The following is a 26,968-nucleotide window of genomic DNA, read 5'->3' as shown; positions in this document are numbered from 1 at the left end:
TTCGAAAGTAGAACGGTGATGTAAACTTACGATTGCTTATTCTATTTTAAATAGTTTTGTGATGTAAAGTCACTTTGACATCCTGTTTTTAGTGGTTCTTTTCCTTAAGGAATTAAGGGGTCATGAAAAGTGGACAGTCTGTTATTTTCAGGCAGGATTATTTCTAAATTGTTAAAAACCCCCACACTTAAAAAACGTGAAGATATGGGCTTCCCTGGTGGCTCAGACGGTAAAGCGTCTTGCTTACAATGCAGGCGACCTGGGTTCGATCCCTGGATTGGGAAGATCCTCTGGAGAAGGAAATGGCAACCCACTCCAGTACTCTTGCCTGGAAAATCCCATGGACAGAGGAGCATGGTGGGCTACAGTCCACTGGGTCGCAAAGAGTCAGACACGACTGAGTGACTTCACTTTCACTTTCATGTTCTATCCTAAGTAGTTTCTCAAGGGAGAAATTTGGCATAATTAAGTTAAATCCCTTCTGGGTTGTTTCCTTTTCTTGAGTTCTTGGCAGAGATAGAAGATAACTATTACTGTCATTTTGTTGACCATACAGTGCTTTGAAGAAATGTATAATGCTAGCAAGGAACAAAAAAGTATGCAAAAGCAAGAAGAGAAGAGAATGAGAGAAAGCAGTGATTGTTCCAGATTATTCTTTAAGTAGCTGTGTTCTGGAGATTAATAATGAAATGAAATAATGAAACCAGTATGATTTTAAATAGACCATTCTGCATTAGTGATAGGATTTTAAATTTTAAGATGGTATATTGAATCAGCTACTCAGGTTTTTTTTTTTTTCAACTAAAAATTGTTTTTAATCTTTTAACTTAAAAATGATCATAGTAAGTCTGGTTAAATTTGTTACCATACGTAGTTATCAAAAAATTTATTTTGTGATAAGAACTTTTAAGATTTGCTCTTAACAGCTTTCAGATATGCAGAACAGTATTATTACCTGTGAAAGTGAAGTCACTCAGTCGTATCGGACTCTTTGCAACCCCATGGACTGTAACCTACCAGGCTCCTCTGTCCATGGGATTTTCCAGGCAATAGTACTGTAGTGGATTGCCGTCCTTCTCCAGGGGATCTTCCCAACCCAGGGATTGAACCTGGGTCTCCCGCATTGTAGACAGACGCTTTACTGCCTGAGCCACCAGGGAAGTCCTTTATTAACTGTAGTCATCATAATGTGTAGTACATCCCCGTGACTGGCTGACTTGGTAACTGGAAGTTTGTGCCTTTTGATCCCCTGCTTGCATTTTGCCCACCCTAAACCCCTTGTTTCTCACAACCATCAACCAGTCTATTTTCTGTATATGTAAGCTTTTTTTTTTTTTGAGGTTCCACATATAAGTGAGTTCATACAGTATTTTGTCTTTTTTATTCTGACCTGCTTGGCTTAGCATAATGCCCTGAGGGTCCATTGTTTATATATAACACATTTTCTCTGTCCATTCATGCCTCAGTGGGCACTTAGGTTGCTTCCCTGTCTTGGCTATTGTAAATAATGCTGCACTGAACAAGGTGGTGCATATCTCTTTTTAAGTTAGTATTTTCGCTTTCTTTAGATAAAAATACTCAGAATTAGCATTGCTGAATCATCTGGTAGTTTTATTTTTAATTTTTTGAGGAACCCCCATACTGTTTTCCATGGTGGCTACATCAGCTTACAATTCCCACCGACAGTGCACAAGGGTTCCCTTTTCTCCATATCCTCTCCAAGACTCATTATTTTGTCTTTTTGATAATAGCCAGTTTGACAGGCATGAGGTGATCATCTTGAGGTTTTGATTTGCATTTTCCTGATGATTAGTGATGTGAAGCATCTTTGCATGTACCTCTTGACCACCTGTGTGTCTTCTTTGGAAAATGTCTATTCAGATCCTCTGCTCATTTTCTAATTGAGTGGTTGTTTTTTTTTTTTTTTTTTTGTTGTTCCATGAGTTTATGTATTTTGGGTATTAACACCTTATCAGATGTATGATATACAAATATATTCTCTCACTGATTCGGTTGCCTTTTCATTTTGTTGATGTTTCTTTGCTGTGAAGAAACTTATGAGTATGATGTCTCACTTGTTTATTTTTGCTTTTGTTGCCTTTGCTTTTAATGTTGAATCTGAAAAATTGCCAAAATGAATGTCACAGAGCTTACTGCTTCTGTTTTCTTCCAAGATTCTTACGGTTTCAAGTCTTACATTCAGGTCTTTAATCCATTTTAAAATGATTTTTGCATATGATATACGATAGTGGTCCAATTTCATTCTTTTGAATGTGGCTGTCCCGTTTTCGCAGAACCATTTATTGAAGAGACTGTCCTTTCCTTGTTGTATAGTCTTAGCACTTTTGTCGTAAATTAATTCACCATAGATGCATAGGTTTATTTCTGGATTCTCTGTTCTGTCCCATTGATCTGCATGTTTGTTCTTATGTCAGTGCCATACTGTTTCAGTAATTTTCCTTTGTAATATTGGGAGTGCGATGCCTCCAGATTTGTTGTTCTTTCTCAAGATTGCTTTGGCTTGATAGGATCTTCCGTGATTCCAAATAAATTTTAGCACTGTTCTAGTTCTGTGAAAAATCCCATTGACATTTTGATAAGGATTGCAATGAATCTTTGTATTCATTTGGGTGGTAATAGATATTTTACCAGTATTAACTCTTAGAATTCATGAACACAGAATATCTCCATTTTTTGAGTCTTCTTCAGTTTTTCATCATTGTCTTATAATTTTCAATGTAGAGATTATTCATCTTGGTGAAATTTATTTCTAAGTACCTTATTCTTTTTGATGCAGTTGTAAGTGAGATTGTTAATTTCTTTCTGATAGTTGTTAATTTATAGAAACTCAAATTTTTTGTATATTGGTTTTGTATTGTGCAGCTTTACTGAATTCATTATTCTAATAGCTTTTTGGTGAAGTCTTTAGGGAGGTATATAAAATATAGTCTGTAAAAAGTGATATTTTACTTCTTTGTCTGTCTGCTCTGATTAGGACTTCACAATACTCTGAATAAAAGTGGCAAGAGTAGGTTTCCTTGTCTTGCTCCTGATTTAGAGGCAGTGCTTTCAGCTTTCAACTGTTGATTTTGATGTAAACTGTGGGCTTGTCATATACGGTCGTCATTATGTTGAGATATGTTACCTTGGTATCCATATTGTGGAGCATTATGGTCAGTGTATTTTGAATTTTGCCAAATGCTTTTTCTGCATCTACTGAGAGGAGCACGTGACTTTTATCTTTCATTTTGTTAATGTGCTGTATCATGATTGATTTGCAGATACTGAGCCATCCTTGTATACTTGGAGTAAATCCACTTGATTGTAGTGTGTGATTATTCTAATGTATTATTGAATCTGGTGTGTTAGTATTTTGTTGAGTTTTTGCATGTGTTCATGGATGTTGGCCTGCGGTTTTCTTTTCTTGTTGCATAGTTGTCTCGTTTTGGTATCAGGGTAGTGCTGGCCTCACAGAATAAATTTGATGCATTGCTTCAGGTTTTGGGGAGAGTTTGAGAAGGATTGATACTCTTCTTTGAATGTTTGGTAGAACTAATACAGTTGTCCTGGACTTTTGATGGGAGATTTTTGATTACTTATTCTATTAATTATTGATTTGTTCAGAATTCCTATTTATGGTTCAGTCTTGATAGTTTATATGTTTGTAGAAATTTATTCATTTCCTCTAGGTTTTCCAATTTTGGCATATGTTCATACTAGTCTCTTATGATTTTTTGTATTCTGTAATATTGTAACATCTATTTCATTTCCGATTTTTAATTGGAGGATAATTGCTTTACAATATTGTGTTGTTTTCTGCTATATGTCTACATGAATCTCATTTCTGATTTAATGTATTTGAGTCTTCTTGTCTTTTTTTCTTGGTTAGTTAAGCTAAAGTTTTGTCAGTTTTATTTTTTCAAAGAATCAGCTCATAGATTCATTAATCTTTTCTATTGTCTTTTTTAGTCTCTCTCAAATTTATTTCCACTCTGATCTTTGTTAGTTCCTTCCTTCTACTAACTTTGGGCTTCATTTGTTCTTTTTCTAATTCCTTGAGGTGTAAGTTTAGGTTTTTTTGAGATGTTTCTGGTTTTTTAATGTAGGCATTTATAACTGAATTTCCTCTTAGAATTGCTATTTTTTTAACCTCTCATAAATTTTGGTACATTGTATTTCTATTTTCATTTTTTCAAGGTGTTTTTAAAATTTCTTCTTTGACCCAGCAATTAGCAGCATACAGTAAGTCCCCTACGTACCAACTTTCAAGTAGTAAACTTTCAAAGAGGCAAATGTGTGTTTCCATGTCCAATCACATAAGGCACGGGTGAAATTGTAGCTTGACCTCCATCTGCTGTTGCTGACGATCCTTCAGCTCTGCTATCTCCTACCTCCTCTCCCTCCTCCAGTCTTTTAGCTCTTTTTGCCTGTTCACTTGATGCCAGCCCTGGTATGTCAGCTGTTGTACTCTACTACAATACTTTTCATGAAACTGCTCTGTAAGGTTTAAAATGTTTTGTTTGTTTTCTGTGTATTATTTGTATGAAAGGTATTATAAATCTGTTACAGTACAATACTGTATAACCTGTTGTGCTTTGTTGGACTTAACAAATTGGACTTAGGAATGTGCTCAGAACAGAACTTGTTCATATGTAGTGGACTTACTCTGTTGTTATTTGTGAATCCTCTAGCTTCTTGTAATTGAGTTTTAGTTTTATATACCATTGTGGTCAGAAAAGGTGCTTGATGTGATTTAAGGCTTGTTTTGTGCCTTATCATATTAGCTATTCTGGAGAATGTTGAGTGGGCACTTGAGAATAGTGTATATTCTTTCTGTTATCTTTGGATGGAATGCTCTTTATATATCTGTTAAGTGCATATGGTTCACATGTTGATGCCTAAAGTGTTAGTCGCTCAGTCATATCTGACTCTTTGTAACCCCATGGACTGTAGCCCGCCAGGCTCCTCTGTCCATGGAATTCTCCAGGCAAGAATACTGGAGTGGGTAGCCATTCCCTTCTCCAAGGAATCTTCCTGACCCAGGAATCAAACCCAGGTCTCCCGAATTGCAGACAGATTTTTTACTGTCACTGCCAGGGGAGCCCTTGTTGATGCCTAAGGTTGAGATTATGCATCTGTGATGTTGTCATCTAAAGACTTGTAGTTTGAGACTGTATTTCTGTGATGAATGTTACCATCATCATTATAGTCCAGAGTATTATCAGACTTTTTGCATTCTTGTTCTCATTAATTAATAATAATGAAATATGTCGATTTTCTTGTCCTTGCTAGAGTAGTGAGTGAAAATTTTAATTGTCAGTTGTGTTCAATCAAAGCTTAAAAGACAATGAAAACTCAAGTCCTTTACTTTTTTCTGTAAAGATGATGCAGTATTTTGGGCAATGCAGTAAGAACACTGAAGGATGGCTATTTATCTCATAGTCATACACAGTTTAGATGATTTAATCATTCTTCCATTATCTTAGGGTTCTAGCTTTTCAAAGCATGACTGGAAATAAGTGATGGATAATGATGAGTAAGTAACAAAATATTTTAAGGACAAGTAAGAACATTGAGATCCATGGTTTTCTTCCCACAGATTAATAAGAGCCCACTAGACCAAGTTGTAATTGTCAGATGGATTGACTTTTGTTCTAATATTTAAAACAGTTTTTCTTCTTTTTGTACTGTAAAGGATCTCTAAAAGTTAGATTTGGGAGAATGGCATTGAAACATGTAAAATATCATGTAGGAAACGAATTGCCAGTCCAGGTTCGATGCACGATGCTGGATGCTTGGGGCTGGTGCACTGGGACGACCCAGAGGGATGGTATGGGGAGGGAGGAGGGAGGAGGGTTCAGGATGGGGAGCACATGTATACCTGTGATGGATTCATTTTGATATTTGGCAAAACTAATACAATTATGTAAAGTTTAAAAATAAAATAAAAATTAAAAAAAAATACCAAAAAAAAAATATCAATCCTTAAAAGTCAAACTGCTCAAGAAAGAAACTTTAGAATTAAAATTTGGTTTAGTGGACCCTATTGGTATACTGAGAGTTAAAGAAACTGGAAATCCTTTGTTGTTTTAAAAAAAAAAAATCTTGAGTGATGTAATTTGGAAATTTTTTTTGGAATTTAATTTGGAAACTGAAAATTTTTTCTTTATCTTTAAGGCTTTAGGGGACCAGATACTATTTGTAAACCGTCCTGATAAGAAGAAAATTCTTTTCTTCAATGATAAGAGCTGTCAGTTTTCTGTGGATGAAGGTGAGCCTTCCTTTCTAGATACTTTCTTTAATTTGCAGGCATGTTACAAATTTAGGATGATAAAATTCATACTGTTTATAGTACAATTATAACTTAAATGGTATAATACTGCTTTTTTAGCATTATCATCTCTTAGAGCTAACAACTTTATATGTCTAATGTATTTCTCGCAATACAATTTGAAATATGTAATTTGAAAGCTTTTAGGTTAATTGTACTTGCAGTTGTAGTGTAAGTTCTTGTTCTCATACTTCAGGTGTACCAAACAGGAGTTTATTTCTATTTTACAAATACTACTTCATATCTTGGTATGAAAGCTCGATCCATGATGGGGAAAAAATATACTTTTTGTGGAGACTGATATTTTCTTAAATAACTTATGAATTTTTGGTTATCCAGTTGGATAAGAAAGGAGATTAATGTTTTTCTTTCTGGCAGTTGTAGAGTTGGATGCTTATGAGCTCTATGCTGTCTTCTAAATGCATGATACTTATATTTTGGATTTTAGTTTCAAATATTTCATCAATATTTGGATGTAAAATAGAAGTGAAAGAGTTTAGTTTTGAGAAATTTCTAGACAAGTAGATATTCCCGTTTAAGCAAATATCTTTTACTCTAAATTTGTATTAACTTTGAAGATTTATTAAAAGGCAAGAAAAATTGAACATTTTAATTATAAAATTTCAAAAGTAATTTAAACTCCAGCAGAATATTTTAACACTATTGAAAGACGCAGAGTGCAATAGAGTGACACCATTGCTGTCCCAGTTGGGTAACATATTGACTCTCTCTATGACAGTAAATAGAGGAGAGTCTATTGAAGGAATAATTTTGTAAAAGATGGTAACATATTGACTCTCTCTATGACAGTAAATAGAGAAGAGCCTATTGAAGGAATAATTTTGTAAAAGAAATGCATTTACAAATCTTGTTCCTGGAGAGCCCTGTTTTGATTATGATTTGTAATTTGTACAGTAACTCCAGATTTTTCTTTTATGTGTTACCTAGCTGCGGATACTCAGTCTTGTGGTGCTGTAATTTCATCAACCTAAAGTTACTTAGATGACCATGATTTTTAAAAATTTATTTGTTTTGAACTGTGGTGCATCCTCATTGCTATGCGTGGGCTTCTGGGCGTGGCGCGCGGGGGCTACTCTCTGAGTTGCCTGTGAGGGCTTCTTATTACAGTGGCTTCTCTCGTCATCGTGGGGCATGAGGTCTGGGGCACATGGGCTCAGTAGTTGCGGCTCACAGGTTCCAGAGAGCAGGCTCAGTAGTGGCGGCACATGGGCTCAGATGTCCCAGGGCATGTGGGATCTTCCTTCCCTGACCAAAGATCGAACTGATCCCTTGCATTGCAAGGCGGATTCTTTACCACTGGACCAGGGAAGCCCCGACTTTGATTTTTTGTAGGAAATAGAATGTTATATTTTTGTAAGAATTCTCATCAAGAGTGCCTTGTATACAGTTGGTTCTCTATTAATGTTTGTTAATGAAGTGAAAATTTGCGAAGTATTACGGCTCTTCTATAATGCCATTTCTCTGAATAAGCTTCCTGTATGTAAACCGGCTAGTAGTCAACTCCTCCTGTAAATTGTAATGATAGGTGCTCATTCAAGAAAGATTCAGCTGAGCAATTTTTGTTTTGCCTGTGTCTCTTTTACTTGGAGTTTTGCTGTTATATGAACTTTGATAATTGTCAGATTGAGTTCTTCCTATTTAAAACCATAAAAATGGACTTGATCTTTAAGTCCTTCTGAATTTAAATAAACAACTGATTCCTTAAGCATAATTAATCCATTTGAAAAAAAATTTTCATAGTCTTAAACTTAACACTAGCATCACATTTTCAAATAGTCAGAAAGATATAGTAAAAAGCAGATGTACTTTTCCTTTCTCTGGTTCCAGTCCCTTTCTTTTATGGCAAGTAACTGGTTTTACTTTAAATTCTTTCAGTGGTTTTTCCCATATTGCTAAATAATATGTTTATACTGTTATTTATTTTTAGCTTGAAATATTGTCTACTGACTTGCTGTTGTCCGTAGTCACTGTGTGGTATCCGGCTCTCTGCAGCCCCATGAACTGCAGCGTGCCAGGCTTCCCTGTCCTTCACTACCTCCTTGAGTTTGCTCAAACTCACGTCCATTGAGTCAGTGATGCCATTCAACCATCTCATCCTCTGTTGCCCGCTTCTCCTCTTGCTCCCAGCATCAAGGTCTTTTCCAATGGGCTTCTTTGCATCAGGTGGCCAGAGTTTTGGAGCTTCAGCATCAGTCCTTCCAGTGAATATTCAGGACGGATCTCCTTTAGGATTGACTAGTTGGATCTCCTTGCAGTCCAAGGGACTCTCAAGAGTCTTCTCCAACACCACAGTTCAAAAGCATCAGTTCTTTGGAACTCAGCTTTCTTCATGGTCCAAGTCTCACATCCATACATGACAACTGGAAAAACCATAGCTTTTACTGTATGGACCTTTGTCTGCAAAGCGATGTCTCTGTTTTTTAATACACTGTCTAGAGTTTTCATAGGTTTTTTTCCAAGAAGCAAGCATCTTTTAATTTTGTGGCTGCAGTTACCATTGGCAGTGATTTTAGAGCCCAAGAAAATGAAATCTGACACGGTTTCCACTTTTTACCCATCTATTTGCCATGAAGTGATGGGACTGGATGCCATAATCTTTGTTTTCTGAATGTTAAATTTTAAGCCAGCTTTTTTCGCTCTCGTCTTTGACCTACATCAAGAGGTTCTTTAGTTCTTCTTCACTTTCTGCCACTAGAGTGATGTCATCTGCATAGCTGAGGTTGTTGATATTTCCCCTGGCAGTCTTGATTCCAGCTTGTAAGTCATCCAGCCCAGCATTTCATATGATGTACTCTGCGTATAAGTTAAATAAGCAGGGTGACAGTACACAACCTTGATGTACTCATTTCCAAGTTTTGAACCAGTCCGTTGTTCCATGTCCAGTTCTAACTGTTGCTTCTTGTCCTGCATGCAGGTTTCTTAGGAGACAGATAAGATGGTGTGGTATTCCCATTTCTTCAAGAATATTCCAGTTTGTTGTGATCCACTCAATCAAAGGCTTTAGCATAGTCAATGAAACAGAAGTAGATTTTTTAAAAATTCCCTTTGCTTATTTAATGATCCAGTGTATGTTGGCAATTTGATCTCTGGTTCCTCTGCCTTATCTAAATCCAGCTTGTACATCTGGATGTTCTCGGTTCACATATTACTGAAGCCTAGCTTGAAAGATTCTGAGCATAATCTTGCTAGCATGTGAAATGAGTGCAATTTGCAGTAATTTGAGCATTCTTTGGCATTGCTTTTCTTTGGAGTTGAAATGAAAACTTATCTTTCCCAGACTTGTGGCCATTGCTCTGAGTTTTCCAAATTTGTTGGTATATTGAGTGCAGCAGCTTAACAACACCGTCTTTTAGGATTTGAAATAGCTCAGCTGGAATTCAATCACCTCCAGTAGCTTTGTTCATAGCAATGCTTCCTAAGGCCCACTTGACTTTGAACTCCAGGATGTCTGGCTCTAGGTAAGTGATCACACTATTGTGGTTATCTGGGTCATTAAGAGCTTTTTTGTATAGTTCTTCTGTGTATTCTTGCCACCTCTTCTTAATCTCTTCTGCTTCTGTTAAGTCCATACCGTTTCTGTCCTTTATTGTACCCATCTTTGCATGAAATGTTGCTTTGGTATCTCCAATTTTCTAAAAGAGATCTCTAATCTTTTCCATTCTGTTGTTTTTCTCTACTTCTTTGCATTGTTCACTCAAGGTTTTCCTGTCTCTCCTTGTTTTACTCTGGGACTCTGCATTCATTAGGGTATATCTTTCCCTTTCTCCTTTGCCTTTTGCTTCTCTCCCTTTCTCAGGTGTTTATAATGCTTCCTCAACCACTTTGCCTTCTTGCATTTCTTTTTCTTATCGATGGATTTGGTCACCACCTCCTATACAATATTACAAACCTACGTCCATAGTTCTTCAGACACTCTGTCTACCATATCTAGTCCTGTGAATCTATTTGTCACTTCTACTGTATGATCATAAGGAATTTGATTTAGGGCATACCTGAATGGCCTAATGTTTTTCTCTACTTTCTTCAATTTGAGCCTGAATTTTACGATAAGGAACTGGTGATCTGAGACATAGTAAGCTCTTGTTTTTGCTGACTGTATAGATCTTCTCCATCTTCGGCTGCAAAGAATATATATAATCAGTCTGATTTCAGTACTGACCATCTGGTGATGTCCACAGCAGTCCTCTGTTGTTTTGTTTTCTATGACCAATACATTCTATTGGCAAAGCTGTTAGCCTTTGCCCTGCATTATTTTGGACTCCAAGGCCAAACTTGTCTGTTACTCCAGGTATTCTCTTGACTTCCTACTTTTGCGTTCCAGTCTCATATGATCAAAAGGATATCCTTTTTGCTGCTAGTTCTAGGAGGTCTTATAGGTCCTTATAGAATCATTCAACTTCATCTTCTTCGGCGTTAGTGGTTCGGGCATAGACTTGGATTACTGTGATATTGAATGGTTTGCCTTCAAGACTAACCAAGATCATTCTGTCATTTTTGAGATTGCAGCCAAGTACTGTGTTTTGGATTCCTTTGTTGACTGTGAGGGCTACACCATTCCTTCTAAGGGATTCTTTTCCACAGTAGTAGATATAATGGTCATCTGAATTAAATCTGCCCCTTCCCGCCCATTTTAGTTCACTGATTTCTAATATGTCCATGTTCACTTTTGCTATCTCCTGTTTGACCACATCCAACTTTCAACAACAACTTTCTCAGAGAGAATATGTAGTATTAATTAGTTCTGCTCTCTAGATGGCAGCATAGTGTAGCATATCTGTTCTGGAAGTAGATGTTTAAGCAAGTGTTTGATTTGGGGGGGCTTCCCTGGTAGCTCAGCTGGTAAAGAATCCACCTGCATTGCAGGAGACCCTGCTTCGATTCTTGGGTCAGGAAAATCCACTGGAGAAGGGTAAGGCTACCCATTCTAGTGTTCTTGAGCTTCCCTCATGGCTCAGATGGTGAAGAATTCACCTGCAATGAGAGACAGACCTGGGCTTGATCCCTGGGCCAGGAAGATTCCCTGGAGGAGGGCATGGCAACCCACTCCAGTATTCTTGCCTGGAGAATCCCCGTGGACCGAGGAGCCTAGTGGGCTACAGTCCATGGGTCGCAAAGGGTGGGGACACAACTGAGCAACTAATAAGCACAGCACGTGTTTGATTGGAGAGAGATCGCAGTAGTTCTGTAAGAATAGCCTGAATGTGTTTGTCTTGTTTCTGGTGGTAGCCTGTCATGACATGTGTGTAGCAAGCAGGTATTTTATGATAAAATTGTTGCATAGTGCATGCTCTCTGTGGAATTCAGAGGAAAATCCAGATTTAGTGATTAACAGTGCCAGAAAATGCAAGCAACTAGCTGTTATTCAAATAACAGTGGTGCTGTTTCTCTTTTGTGACCTTTTAGACTTCCGTTGCCCTACAATTCCATTTAATTGCGAACGCATTTTCCACCTGCTCCTTCTTGACAGGGTTTTTTCCTACTTTAAACAGTTTCTAAATAAAATTCTGTATGTCAAGAGAAAGAAATAGCCTGAAACTGTAGGGTTTCTTGATCGTATTTTATTGGAAAAATTGTAGGGCGTGCACTTAGAATTCAGTAGTAGCTGTCACCCTAGTCCTTATATTGGATTGTGGTTTTTCTGTCCCTCGTGTGTGCTTTCTCTGGATACTGTTGTTTTAACTTTGCTCAGCCTTTTCCTGTTTCGTACCTTTTACGTGAGTTCTGCTCCCTAGTGTTAACCTCTTTTCATTTGCTGTGTTTTATGGCCTCTACTGGCTTAAACTCTTCCCATCACCTCATTATTTGTCTGTACAGGCAAAATAAGGATTTTCACTACCCCCCCCCCCCACAGATTATATGTGCTTGTTAGATATATTTTTAGATACAAGTTCTGAAAAATTTTCCAGTTTATTTTCTCTGTACTGCAGGTATTTTCTGATGCTGTGTGACTATTTAGTATTTCATTTTATAGATGTGTCTGATTGATAGATGTATTTTCAAACATTTAATGTTGCTGCAGCAAATATTCTTACAACCCTTATACAGTGGGATATGTGTATGTATTTTATATTAATGAAATACATATAATTTATGAAGCTATTAGAAAGATTAACAGTAAATTATTTTTTACTGCCATTGGTGAAATACATTACTAGATTTCTCAGTATTGAACCATCCTTTTAGTCCTAGAGTAATACTTGTTTGGTTTATGTATTTGTGTGTTCTTTTCTTACTAATGTATTTAAGGATTTTTGCTTCTTTCTTCTGCGTGTTTGTTTTCTTACGGTTTGGTATGGGAATAATGCTGGATTCAGAAAAGGGAAGAAGAGTTTTTCCTCCCTTTGCTGCCTTTCCTTCTAACCTTTCTTTAGGAGAATATTGGATTCCTTAAAGATTATTTGAAAGCATACACCTTTGAATGTATCCAGCATACTTTTTTAGACATTGTTACAATCTTCTTTCATTATGTCCTTCTTTAAGTATTCTGTCTTGTGAATCAGTCTTGGTAATTTGTCTTTTTATTCAAAATCAATACTTACTTTGTACCTGTGTTCTTTTGTTTTAGGTACTTCCTTTGTAGACGGAATATAGTTAGTCTTAACTTTCTGAACCAGTTGTGAGTGTCATTTTGTATTTACCAATTTTGTTATCTGATGTATCCTCACCATTATTTATTTGGAAATTGTATAGTTTATTTTTGGTTATTCATATATGAAGTATTTCTCCTTACATCTTTAAGTAGTTTGCTTATTCTTGGTATCAGTTTATCAACTTCATTCTCTTTTTACTCTCTAGTTGATAGATTATGAGAATTTTGTTACAGTCTGTTATCATTTATTCATGAATCCATTTTTCAACAAATACTGATTTCCTATTGCATTCTTTGGTCATTTTGCTAATGTAGCGGGTACAGTGGTGAACAACATAGATAGTTTTAGCCTTCATGGAGCTTACTTATATTCTAAAGCAGAAAAGAGATGATATCACACAAAATAAAAAGTGATTGCAGAGTATCAAATGCTAGGAAGGAATTCAATGAGGTACGTGCTGAGCTAGTAAAATAATAGGAAGGATGGAGCTCAGAAAAGACCTCTGTGGGGAAAAAAGATGAAGAATGAGCTGGAGCCAGCCTGGTGAAGTGTTAGGACGGTGCCCACGCATGCAGTTGTGCAGGGAGAGATCTATCAGGTAGAAAACAGCAAACGCTGGAGAAATTTTTAATTATTTAATCAGGTTCAGTGGACTGTTTTTTATACAGACTAGAATATAAATGAAGTAGTTGTTTACATTTTTATGTAGAATTATGTAGAATTAACCACTGAATGTATAACTACAAGTGAACTAATGTATGATTTATTTGATTCAATAAATGTGTGATATATTTATGAAAATACCATTCATAATTGGTATTTTCCTGAAGTGATAAAAATTCTTGGTAAAGTTCTAAAAAAATTCATACTAAGTATAGCTTTTCTGTGATATACAAAGGTTAATCATAGTATGTTCATATACATTATGTACCGTATATTCCTAGAAAATCAAGTGTGTACTTAACCAATGTAAGAAATACCTTATATATGTAAACCAGAGTTGGGTTCTAGCTCAGTTTATTATTTTGTTGTTCAGTCGCCAAGTCGTGTCCAACTCTTCGCAGTCCCATGGACTGCAGCACACCAGGCTTCCCTGTCCCTCACCATCTCTGAGTTTGTCCAAGTTCATGTCTGTTGAATCGGTGATGCCATCTAACTGTCTCACCCTCTGTCACCTTCTCCTTCTGCCTTCAGTCTTTTCCAGCATCAAGATCTTGTCCAATGAATCAGCTATTAGAATCAGGTGGCTTAAAGTATTGGAGCTTCAGCTCAGTCCTTCCAAAGAGTATTCAAGGATGCTTTCCCTTAAGATTGAGTGGTTTGATCTTGCTGTCCAAGGGACTCTCAAGAGTCTTCTCCAGCACCACAGTTTGAAAGCATCAATTCTTCGACGCTCTGCTTTCTTTACTCTCCAACTCTCACTTCTGTACATGACTACTGGAAAAACTGTAGGCCTTGACTATGCAGACCTTTGTCGGCAAAGAGATGTCTTTGCTTTTTAACACACGGTCATACCTTTTGTTTGTCATAGCTTTGCTGCCAAGAAGCAATAGTCTTCTAATTTCATGGCTGCAGTCACCATCTGGAGTGATTTTTAGAGCTCAAGAAGAGGAAATCTGTCACTGCTTCCACCTTTTCCCCTTCTATTTGCCATGAAGTGTGCCATGATCAGGATGCCATGGTCTTAGTTTTTTTAACATTGAGTTTTAAGCTGACTTTTTCACACTCTTCTTTCACCCTCGTTAAGAAGCTCTTTAGTTCTTCTTTGCTTTTTGCCATTAGAGTGGTATCATCTTTTATTAGTTATTAGTGGTGGTATCAGTTTATTATAAATTTATATTTATCATTAATCTGTATACTTTTTACTAAAGATGGTTGGGAGGAAGCAGGATTTTTCAACCTTGGCAGTGTTGACATTTGGAGCTGGATACTTTTTTGGGGGTCACGGCTGTCACTGTGCATTGTGGGATGATTAGCAGCATCCCAGGCTGCTCTCAGTGCCAGTAGCAGACTTTCCCCCACAGTGTGAGTCCCAAAAATGTATCCAGACATTACCAGCGGTTCCCTGGAGAGTGGAATTGCCCAGGTTGAGAATTATATTAAAGGTATAGTTTACATTTATAAAACAGAAATGCTACAATATGTTGTCTTCAAGCTTCTTTTCATGTGTTCTTCAGCACATTCAGTGATAGCAAAGGTAACAAAGTGAATAAGATTTCTGTCCTTGAGCCCAGGCAGGAGGAGGAATGACACGGGTACACATATTATGGTACAACATGCCACACAGCATGTCACTGGTGTTCATACAGTGCTGTAGAGACCCTGGGCGTCACAGCCACCACAGGAATCTCAGGGGTAAGATGCCCATTAGTTCAAAGTGTTGGTGTTGCCTAAATCACTTAATTTTAAAAACTGAGGTTTTCTCTTACTGACTTACATTATGTGTTTCCAGAGAAGATCTATTGAAAAGCGATGCATATTTTAACATCTGTCTTTCTCACTGTCCATCTGTCTCTTCTTTTGTATTTTATTTCTCAAAATGTTTTGTTTTGTGCCAATGAGGTTATTTGTTGTTAGCCCACTAGGTGGCAGTCTTAGCTGTAGAGAGGACATCTTGAGTGAGCAAGCTTTCCAGTCACACTGAAGACTCACCATTCGTTCTGTGATAGAAGCAGATATCCAAAAATGAGATACAGCATAAGTACCGAGAGAGTCTGTTGTGTGGTAATTTAAAACATTAAATAGATAAGTGAACCCAGAGTAGTTGAACCTTGGTATGTGATTTATTTCACAGAGGTGCTTATTTCCTTAAGTCAGAATCTTACTCATTTAGCGGCAGTATAAATTCAGAGGTCAAGAGGGTGGGCTGAGTAATTGATCTGTTGGTGTAAATCTTGGCTCTGCTCCTTACTAGCGAACAGATGCTCTGTCTGAGATTTCTTATCTGTTGGGTTGGTCAGAAAGTTTGGGTTTTCTGCAAGATGCTATGGAAAAACTTGAATGATCTTTTCAGCCAATCCAGTATAAAATAGGAGTAGTGGTGTCTGTTCATGTGTGGTCCTTATGAGGTTTAAATGAGTAAATATAAATCAAAATGCTTAGAGCTTGGAATGGAACCTGGCACATAGTAAGAATAATAGTAACATCAGGTTAGCTACTATTAGCAGCACTAAAAATATAAAGTAGTACCAAAATACTTGGTGGTTTAATCTTAACTCAGTGAATCTGTGGCTTGGCAGTTGGTTAGTGAAGTGAGTGAAAGTCGCTCAATCGTGTCTGACTTTTTGCGACTCCATGGACTAGATAGTTCATGGAATTCTCCAGGTCAGAATACTGGAGTGGGTAGCCTTTCCCTTCTCCAACGGATCTTCCCAACCCAGGTTTCTACATTGCGGGCAGATTCTTTACCAGCTGAGCCACAAGGGAAGCCCAAAAATACTGGAGTGGGTAGCCTATCCCTTTTCCAGTGGATCTTCCTGACCCAGTAATTGAAGTAGGATCTCCACAGCAAAGAAACCAAGTCAGTTTAGCAGTTAGTTGGAGTTGCTGATCTGTGGCAGTGATGTAATGTTAGGTGTTGTTCCTTGGAGGAAGTCCGATGACAATCTGGTTGTTCCTTCCGATTGCCAGTAAATTGTTCTTTTCTGCCTGGAAGCATCAGCAATTTCAACTTTATCCTTAGAATCCAGGATTCCTCCCAGTGGCCAGCCACTCTCCCTGGGGCCCTGATGCTGTCTTAGTTCATTTTCTAATAGCTATATGGTATTCCAGGTATGACTACACTTTAAAACACTTCTTCTGATGCTCCACAGAGAGAAATTTAATTTTTTGCTATGTGCTATTATTATAAGCTTTATAAATAATGCTCAATCCTTGTACATAAATATATTTGCCTAGTTATGTTGTTTTCTTAAAGTATAATTGATGGGACAAAAGATAAGGCATACTTGAAAAAATTTCAGTAGCCTGCCTATTGCCCAACCTATTTTGGGGGACCAGTTTTTACGCAGAGGTTTCCATTTCTTTACCTTCACCAATACTGGATGTTTTTAGTTGACTTTGCCAGACTCACAGAACATAAAGATTATCTTGATTTTAATTTTTCTTTTCTTGAAATGATTTTAATAAAATTTATACCAGTTTATTTTATTTTATTTTTTGTACCTATGACAGAAAATCTGAGCATTTTCTGTCCCTACATACATTAAAAAGTAATTAAATTTGGAATCCTGTGAGATTCTGTCTCTATTTTAGGCCCTGCCTTCCAGTGTTCATTTTAAATATTTATGCAACTGTAATACATTTACATAGTAGATGTATTATTTAAATACTGCAATAGCACTGAGCTAAGGAACGCCAAGGATTAAAGTAGAAATGTCTTATTGAAACAAACACATTGAAGAGTTTTTATTCAGGTGTTTTCCTCTGAATATAGCTCAAGTGATGTTTCTTTTAGTAAAAGGAAGTAGTTACATTTTGTTTTAATGTACTTTCAATTCTGTTGTACTTTGAAAAATGTGTATGTAGCACTGTATATTCTTTTTGGTGGTACATTAACACAGATTGGCTTCCCGACCGTTACTGTCATAGTGTCTCTGTCGTCGTGTCATGAGTGCCCTGAAGTGTATAAGCTCTGTACATGTCAGGTACAAAGTCAAAGTAGTTTGTCTTCAAGAAGCTGAAATTTTGCAAATCCTGGCAAACACAGGCTTGGTAAAAAGTGAACTGAATGAAATTTAATGCTGGGTGAAAAGTGTTTTTATTATATGTATTTTTTATCCTTTTTTTTATACAGAGAAGTCCACAGTATAGCTGTTATACAGTTCTGTCATGTGTTACCTATTCTAAATAAGTGAGTGCAGTTTGTATATGTTGATAGTTAGAATTTAGCAAGTCACATTTAAAATATCAGAACTGTTCGTGTGTGTGTTACAGAATTCCTTCAGCTATGGTAAAGTTGGCACGTAAAATCCCAGTTATGACATACATTTTAAAACGATTTTGTGTGCTTTCTTGGAATTAGATGTTTTTATTGCTGACGTGGAAGTTTGAAGCTGTTTTTTCTCATATATCCCTGTTGTGATCAGACCTAGTCGTGGTAGTCACATTGTTCTTCAAGTTTGGCTAAAAAGGAGATAGCTGGGGCTTGCAGCTTTCACTTAGAATGGAGGAAGCACTGTTCCCACTCTTGGAACAACAACAAACCCTAGACAGCTACAAATTTATAGTTTTCTTGACTCCATCAGGGGGCTTCCCTGATAGCTCAGTTGGTAAAGAATCTGCCTGCAATGCAGGAGACCCTGGTTCGATTCCTGGGTCATGAAGTTCCCCTGGAGAAGGGACAGGCTACCTACTCCAATATTCTTGGGCTTCCCTTGTGGCTCAGCTGGTAAAGGATGCGCCTGCAATGCAGGAGAGCTGGGTTTGATCCCTGGGTTGGGAAGCTCCCCTGGAGAAGGGAAAGGCTACCCACTCCAGTATCCTGGCCTGGAAAATTCCATGGACTGTATGGTCAATGGGGTTGCAGAGAGTTGGACATGATTCAGCAACTTCTGACTCCATCAGAGAGCTGAGGTGCAGGGCAGCCACCTAACCTGAAATTGAAGGAAAGACAGACACCAAGAAAAGATGGGCTACAAACACTTGTACACCTGGGACATGAATACTGAGAACATGAATACTGGTAAGAAGGATTCAGTTTTAAAATGTTTACTGAACTGCTAAAGGCTTAGTGTAGGCTAGCAAGAGACTGTAGAACCCTTGAGGCTGCAGACACTTGGGAGTGAACATCCACTCGAGGGAAAGGCCGAGATATGTGCTGGACCTAAAATTTGACAGAGGTCAAGGCAGGAACACTGAGGAGACCCCGTTTATGTAACATGGGACGCAGGGCTTGTCTGAGGCCGAGGCTTAATTAGAATATCAGAACTCCCACTCCAGGCTGACAGGTGTGCAGAAACAGGTAGCAGTGGAATTCTGTGAGAGTCGCAAGAGCGTGGAGGCTGACAGGCCAACCAGGGTTATAGCATTAAGGGAAGACCTAAAAGAGCAGGTTGAGCAGACACTGAGGCAAAACCCTCTGGAAAAGCGGTCTTTCCACTGAATGCAGGGTATGGCTGGAGGAATTTGGAGCCTGTGGTGCATTATGGGTAACCATAGCAGTAACAGATTTCAAACCAAGTTCATGTTCTCATCATAGACTGCCTCGCCCTCCACACGCTGAAGGGGTAGCAGAGGGAAAGGCGTGCCCAAATCCCGGCACAAAACTATTAACCTCAGTCTCAGCTGTTCTCTAGAGGGTATTCTCCTATTAAAAAATTATGAGGTGAGGCATAAAAAGAAGCAAGGAAAAACAAAGCGCTTTTGAGAGAAGAGAGTTAATAGAACCAAATTTTAAGGACACGGGTATTGAAACTGTCAGACTTGAAATTTAAAATAACTCTGATTGATATGAAACAGAGCACATGCATGATCAGGTACGATATTTCAGCAGAGAGATAGACATTTTAAGAAAATCAAATAAATTCTAGAAATGAAAAGCACAGTAACAGAGACAGAGAATGCCTTCTGTAATCTCATCAGTCAACTTGGCATAACCAAGGAAAGAATCTATAACCTGCAAGATGCTGCTTCTGTGTGCATGTTCAGTTGTGTCCAACTCTTTGTGATCCCATGGACTGTAGCTCACCAGGCTCCTCTGTCCATGGAATCCTCCAGGCAAGAATACTGGAGTGGGTTGCTATTTCCTACACAGGGATCGAACTCATGTTTCCTGCGGCTCATGCATTGCAGGTGGGTTCTTTACCACTGAGCCCCTGGGAGAACCCAAACTGCAAGATAGGCCAGTACAAATTAAACTGAAATGCACAGAGACAAATGGGAAGAAATACAGCAGAGTCTACATTAACTGTGAGATAACATCAATGGCCTGAATGTATAATTAAAATCTCATAAGAGAAAGAGAATGGGGTAGAAGAAATAATGGCCAAGTATTTTCTAGAATTAAAGATGAAAGTGAAATTCACTCAGTTGTGTCTGACTCTTTGCGACTCCATGGCTATACAGTCCATGGCCTTCTCCAGGCCAGAACACTGGAGTGGGTAGCCAGTTCCCTTCTCCACGGGATATTCCCAACCCAGGGACTGAACCCAGGTCTCCCGCATTGTGGGTGGATTCTGTACCAGTTGAGCCACCAGGGAAGCCCAAGAATACTGGAGTGTGTAGCCTATCCCTTCTCCAGCAGATCTTCCCAGCCCAGGAATGGTACCGGAGTCTCCTGCATTGCAGGTGGATTCTTAATCAGCTGAACTACAAGGGATACCCCTGCCCCCAAATTAAAGATAGTCACCAAAACAAAAGTCCAGGAAGCTCAGAGAACAGGATGCAAGATAATCCCTCCCAAAAGAAACAAATGACAGAAAAACATCTAGGCATATCACATTCAAAATGCTGACAACTGATGGTGAAGAGAAAATACCTGAAGGAGAGGCAAAAGCTCATTACAAAGGAAAGAAGAACCAGCGCACACTTGTCATTTGACTTACGCAAACCAAAGCACAGTGTTGTGACATGTTTGAAGGGCTAAAAGGGAAAAAAGTTTTCAACCCAGAATTGCATCTGCAGTAAAAGTAATCTTTAAAAAGCGAAGTCCTGTCTCAGAGGAATATTCTCTCAGTATCATAGAAACTGAGAGAATTTCTTGACATCAGACTTGCATTGCCAGAAGTCCTCGGGCAGAAGGGGTATGATACTAGACAGAAACTCGGATATGTATAGGAAAATGTGCTAAAGCTGAAAATCAATTTTAAAATGCACGTTTGTCTTATTAAAAATTTTTTTATCACTCTGAAAGATAGCTAACTATAAAGCAGACTATTAAGAGAGAAATTTATGTTTACAGCATATGTAAAAATGAAGTTTTTGACGGTCACCACAGGTCAGGAAGCGTGCTGTTATACATCTTCATATGTGATCTGGGACAATTTAATTGAAGTCAGTCTCTGGTTAACTGAAGGTGTGTATTGTAAACCCTAGGACAACCACTAAAACCATTTTTTAAAAAGTAACTGTAGTTAACAATACCATGTTGTACATTTGAAAGCTAAGAGAGTAGATCTTGAAAGTTCTCATCACAGGAAAAAAATTATGTTAACTAAACTTACTGTGGTAATCTTCTCACTACATATATTTCAAATCATTATGTATCTGAAACTAATGCAGTATTATGTCAATTACACTTATCTCAATAAAGAAAAAATAATAGAAATAAAGTAGAATCATAAAAATGTTTAAAGTACATGAATTAAAAATAGACACAAGTGAAAGGAGAAATAGACAAACCTATCATTGAGATTAAAGTTCATAGCATTCCTCTCAGCCGCTGAACAAATAGATGGAAAATTAGTATATAAAATCTTAACTCTATTAACCAACTTGCCTAATTGACATTTATTATAAAACAAGATGACCCTGACAATAGAGTATATGTGTTTTCCAGTGCACTTGGAGTACTCACCAAGACAGATGGTATTTATCGCAGAACCTTAAATGAATTTAAAAGAATTGAAAGCAAACAAAGGATGTGCTTGGGTCATAATGGAATCAAACTGGAAATCAGCTATATTTGGAAACTCTCCAAAATATTTGGAAATCAAATAACACATTTAAATAACTCATGGTTCAAGGAGGAAATCACAGGGGAAGTTAAAAAAAAAAAGTATGTTGAATTAAATGGAAGTGAAAGCACAACGTATCAAAATTCATGGGATGCGGCTGCAGCAGTGCTTAAAGTGAAATAGAGCATTAAATGCTTACATTAAAAAGAACATTACCAAAAAAAAACACTAGAAAAAAAAAACATTACATTTGGATATAACACTTTATTCATGCATTCACCAGTTGATGGACATTTGAGTTGTTTCTACTTTATGGCTGTTGTGATCAGTGCTACTGTGAACATTCATGTACAAGTTTTTGTGTGGCCATAATTTTTCCTTTAAGTATAGAAGTGGAATTGCTGGAACATGTGGTAATTCCAAGGGCTAACTTATGAGCAGTTGCTATACTGTTTTGCAAAGTGGCTGCCTCGTTTTACATTCCCATTGGCAGTGCACGAGGGTTCCAGTTTCTCCATATCCTTGCCAACACTGAGTTTAGCTATTTAAGATACCATTTAGTGAAATGGAATTTTATTGTGGTTTTGATGTGCATTTTTCTAAAGCTCATCTTTTCATGTGCTCAATGGCCATTTATATATTATTTTTTATTATATTAAATTTTTTATTGGGGTATAGTTCATTTACAGTGTTAGTTTCAGGTGTACAACAAAGTGATTCAGTTGTGTCCGACTCTCTGCGACCTCATGAATTGCAGCACGCCAGGCCTCCCTGTCCATCACCAACTCCCGGAGTTCACTCAGACTCAAGTCCATCGAGTCAGTGATGCCATCCAGCCATCTCATCTTCTGTTGTCCCCTTCTCCTCCTGCCCCCAATCCTTCCCAGCATCAGGATCTTTTCCGATGAGTCAGCTCTTCGCATGAGGTGGCCGAAGTATTGGAGTTTCAGCTTTAGCATCAGTCCTTCCAATGAACACCCAGGACTGATCTCCTTCAGAATGGACTGGTTGGATCTCCTTGCAGTCTAAGGGACTCTCAAGAGTCTTCTCCAACACCACAGTTCAAAAGCATCAATTCTTGTGTATTGTCTTTTGGAAAATGTCTGTTTAAGTTCTTTGTCCGTTTTAAACTTGTTTAAATTACAGAATTTTAGAGTTCTTTATTCTGGATACAAGTCTCTTAGAAAATTTATCCTTTGTGATTATTTTCTTCCATTCTGTGGATTGTCTCTCTACTATCTTGTATCTTTTGTGATACAAAAGTTTTTTATTTTGATGAGATAACATTTTATTTGTCTTTTGTTGTTTGTGTTTTTGATGTCATATCTAAAAAACCATTTCCTTATCCAACAACACAAAGATTTACTCCTGTTTTTTCTTTAGGGAGTTACGGTTTTAGCTCTTAACATTTAGATTTTTTTTATCATTTTGAATTAATTTTTGCATATAGTGTGAGATGTGTGTCCAGTGTTGTTTTTATTTTTGCATTTGCATTATGGTATGTGTAATTGCATGACCCAGTCATCCTATTCAGGTTTTTACCCAGGTTTGCTCAAAATCCATGTGCATATCAATTTTATTCATTTCCTCCAAAATCTGGAAACTCAAGTGCCCTTTAACTTGTCCCTTCGTCGCTCCCAAGTGTGGTACATCCTTACAGTGGAATACAACTTTGAAATAAAAAGGAACAAAGAGCTGACATGTCCAACAACATGGGTAGAGTTCAGATGTGTCGTTCTTTCCTTAAAGGCATTAGCACTCAGAAATAAATGATCAGCGTCAGATGATAATGGTAACAGAGATATAGATAGTGCTTTTTCCTTTGTGGGCATTAAACTCAGTGCTTTATATAAACCCATTTAATTGCCACAACTCTGTGAAATATATATTATCCCAGTTTTACAAATCAGAAAACTGAGGCAGAGAGGTTAAGTAACCTCCCTCGTGTGTGTGTGTGTGTGTGTGTACATTAGTCGCACAGTCATATCTGACCCTTTGTGATTCCATGGACTGTAGCCCACCAGGCTCCTCTGTTCATGGAATCTCCAAGCAAGAATACTGGAGTGGGTTGCCATTTCTTTCTCCAGGGGCTCTTCCTGACCAAAGGATCGAACCCAGGTCTCCTGCGTTGCAGGCAGATTCTTTACCATCTGAGGACATAGACAGATGGGTTCCTTGGGTTCCACAAACAGGCCATGTGGCTCCATACTCTATTCTGCTGCTTTTGTGTGTCACAGGAAAGCTTTGGGTGCAGCCAAAGAGTTATTTGGGAATTTAAGCAAAACCTTATTAAAGAATTTGCTTATTTTTTCTCCTTCCTGGCATACTTTCTGTAATACAGTTTTCAATCTTAGCTTCAAGGTAGGACAGGGTTCCCTTCCATTGAAAGGGTCAAATTTGAGTTCTGAATTCTAGCCTGTTTTCTTCTTTTCTGTTAAAATACAGCAGATTTTAAAACAGTTCCTATTTTACTTACCCATATAATTTAGAGCTTTACTGACTTTCATGATACTTGGAAATAATCTGAAACAAATCATTTGTCTTTAAATTTGATGTCCTGTAATTATTTGCTGTTTTCAAAAAAAGAAAAATGATTGCTAGAAAAAGAAAACAGGTTGCCTCGATCTTGGTTTCACAGTACTGTTCTCCAGTAAAAGGAGTCAGGACTCCTTGATTCCAAGTTTGGGGAAATGCAAGCTGAGCTTGAAACATGCTTTGGTATCAGAAATTGAGCAAGTGCTCAAAAAAACCCCAAAACAAGTAACAAAAAAGGGACAAGTCAAAAAGACACAGGAACAATTTGGAGGGACTCAATATCCAAAGCCAGGATATTTGAAGAGCAAAGTAACTGATAGTAATGGATTATAATCCATTGAAGTGAAGTAAAATAAATATCCATAAATCCATACTAAGTTAATTAAATAGATTGGATCGAGAATAGTCTCCTCCCTTACAGTGGAATTCTAATCCATATGTATGAAAGGAATGATGAAAATAACGTGCCTTTAAGCAAATCCACAATTAACACTTGTTGAAATTAGTGAGCTAAAGTATGCAGAGAAGCAGTAAGTTTGCATAGTCTTAGTGGATCTCTCCAGGGGATGCTTATTAATTACAGAGGGACGAATAATAGCTCCATGGTGGAAAAATCTGAGAGACACCACCTTAACCAGCGATCAGTCTAATAGCTTCAGCAAAAAGACATGTGGACATCATGGACCCTTGATGTTATCAGGCCCTGAAAAGGGCACAGTATCGTCTCTGTGATGTTCTTGCCCAGAAGGTAGAACCTCAGTTTAATCATGAGGAAACATCAGACAACCCCACATTGAGGGGCATTTTATAAAATAACTATCGGAACTCCTCTGAGGTGTCATGGTCCTGAGAGATGAGCAGAGAGACTGGGCGTGTACTTACAGCCTGGAGCAGGGAGACAGCAGCTAGACACAGTGGGCTCCTGGGCCGGGATGGGGATGTTGCTGCTAAAGCTGGATGGGGGAATAAGGTCTATGGCTTAGTTAATAGGTTTGTATTAGTTTAAATAGTTTTGTTAAGGTTATATAGTGTTAACATTAGGAAAAACGGGGTCAAAGCACGTACTGGAATTGGGTATACTAATGATGCAACTGAGGTTTAAAAAATGTAAAAGGAAAACAGATGCTCTCTGATGCCCAGACAATAGCATTTCATACTTTCAGTGGTCAGATTGTTGAGGATGTGCTAATAAGTAAGTTCAGCGCCAACCATAGCAGAAAACTTATGAAATAGAATCCCCCTCCCAAGGAGCTTCAAGAGGCTGAGAAAGTCATGCAAACAAATAATTGCCCCCTGTTAAGTGGTTTCTGAAATCTATGCAGATGGAAGTTCAGGGAACATATAAGAGAATGAGTCCCTAATGTATCTATAGAAATACAGAATATTTTTATTTAGATTTGTTTTGTATTGAAATAACTTTGTGCTCAGATTGGGGACTTCCCAGGTGCTCCAGTGGCTAAGACTCTGCGCTCCTAATGCAGGGGCCCAGGTTCTATCCCTGATCAGGGAACTAGACCCCACCGGCTGCAGCTAAGGGTGTGCATGCTGCAACTAAAGATCCCGAGTGCCACAACCAAGACCTCGTGTGACCAAATAATGTTTTAAAAAACAAACAGGAAAAACCCCAAAACAGTTTGTGTGCCTAAGTTGAATTCTTTGTAGTGGACTGTCATTTTTGCATTTGGTCATTGTCAACAACCAAAGTTTTTTCAAGACAGATTTCTTAAATATCACTGGCACCCCAGCTATTAGGGCGTCGTTGAGACAGGAAAGAGAACAGTCTGGTCCAGCGGTACTGTGTGCTGATTTTATTTACAGCTTGTGAATGGACTGTACCCACGGTCTACCTGAAGGTTGAGGGCTCTGCGGTGATAGTGACAGTGGGGCTGTGCTGGCACGGTGCTGCCTGGATTAGGCCTCCAGATCCTGTGGCAGGGGTGAGGGGATGGGGGGTGTGTGTGTCCTGATCTGAGCAGAAGGCTCACCTCAGCACCCGGGGAACTTTGCTTTTTTTTTTAGTCTTTCAGAGTACAGTCATCTTTGGATTTTCCGTCATAAACTTTTTGTGCGTTGGCAAGTAGATGATGCGCGTTGGCAAGTAGTTAATGTTGAAGTGAAACCAGGCTGAGTCTGTCTTTGTTACGTGTATGCTCAGTTGTGTCCAACTCTTTGCGACCCTATGGACTGTAGCCAGTCAGGCTCCTCTGTCCATGGGATTTCCTAGACAAGAGTGCTGGAGTAGGTTGTCATTTCCTTCTCCAGGGGGTCTTCCCGACTCAGGGATTGAACCTGAGTTTACTGTTCTCCTGCATCTGCAGGCGGGTCCTTTACCACTGGTGCCACTTGGAAAGGGGCCTGTCTTTAGGATTTAAGATGCACATGAGTTTCATTCTGGACACGTCCCAATTGTGATCCCTTTTGTTTGCAAAAATAGTGATGTGGCAAAGGCGTCAAGGGACTCTGAGAACAAGGTGTAGGCAGGTTTTTGTCCTGTTTTGCAGGGCATGAGAGAAGCAGTGTTTCTGCCTCAGCCTCCCTCCCTTCACTTTCATGACCTCTTAGTCACCCATCCCCAGTTTATTTCAGATTTCAGAAGGCTCTTTTGCAAATAGGCTAACTCCTCACTCTCATATAAAACTTTGGTTCCTCATCTCCCTGTGTTTCTCTTCTTCTGTAGGAAAGGAAGTGGGATGTACTGGGCTCGTGGGAGATGAGCAGGAATTTGAACTGTTTCAGCGGAGAGAACTGATTTTGGGGATAAAAGGAGAGTGTCAACTGCCTTTCTTCCCAGGAAAGCGGGGAGGCCTCAGTCACGTGGCCCTTCATTTATAGACTCTAAAAATAGAGCAGTGCTGATCTGGCCTAGGGATGCAGCT

The 26,968-nt window shown here is 38.3% G+C and overlaps 1 protein-coding gene across 6 annotated transcripts in view; it reads left to right on the top strand.

Moving 5' to 3' along the window:
* Window positions 1-26,968, top strand: part of GTF2E2 (general transcription factor IIE subunit 2) — an 80,482-nt gene that overhangs the window by 51,270 nt on the left and 2,244 nt on the right. For 3 of the 6 annotated variants that reach the window (XM_086380909.1, XM_086380904.1, XM_086380905.1), the window contains one exon: window positions 6,178-6,271. In XM_086380909.1, coding sequence (XP_086237035.1) covers window positions 6,178-6,271 — 94 coding nt within the window. Of the gene's footprint in view, window positions 1-6,177; window positions 6,272-22,258; window positions 23,271-26,968 lie in introns of those variants that run through there. The other 3 variants (XM_086380902.1, XM_086380903.1, XM_086380908.1) reach the window with 2 other exon arrangements.

This window comes from Bos grunniens, chromosome 27 (genome assembly GCF_055505025.1).
Source record: "Bos grunniens cultivar Pamir isolate PY7600 chromosome 27, Bosgru_T2T1.0, whole genome shotgun sequence".
NCBI classification, from domain to species: Eukaryota; Metazoa; Chordata; class Mammalia; order Artiodactyla; family Bovidae; genus Bos; species Bos grunniens.
Note: the sequence above shows the minus strand (reverse complement) of the source record. Positions and strands in the feature narration are given on the sequence as shown.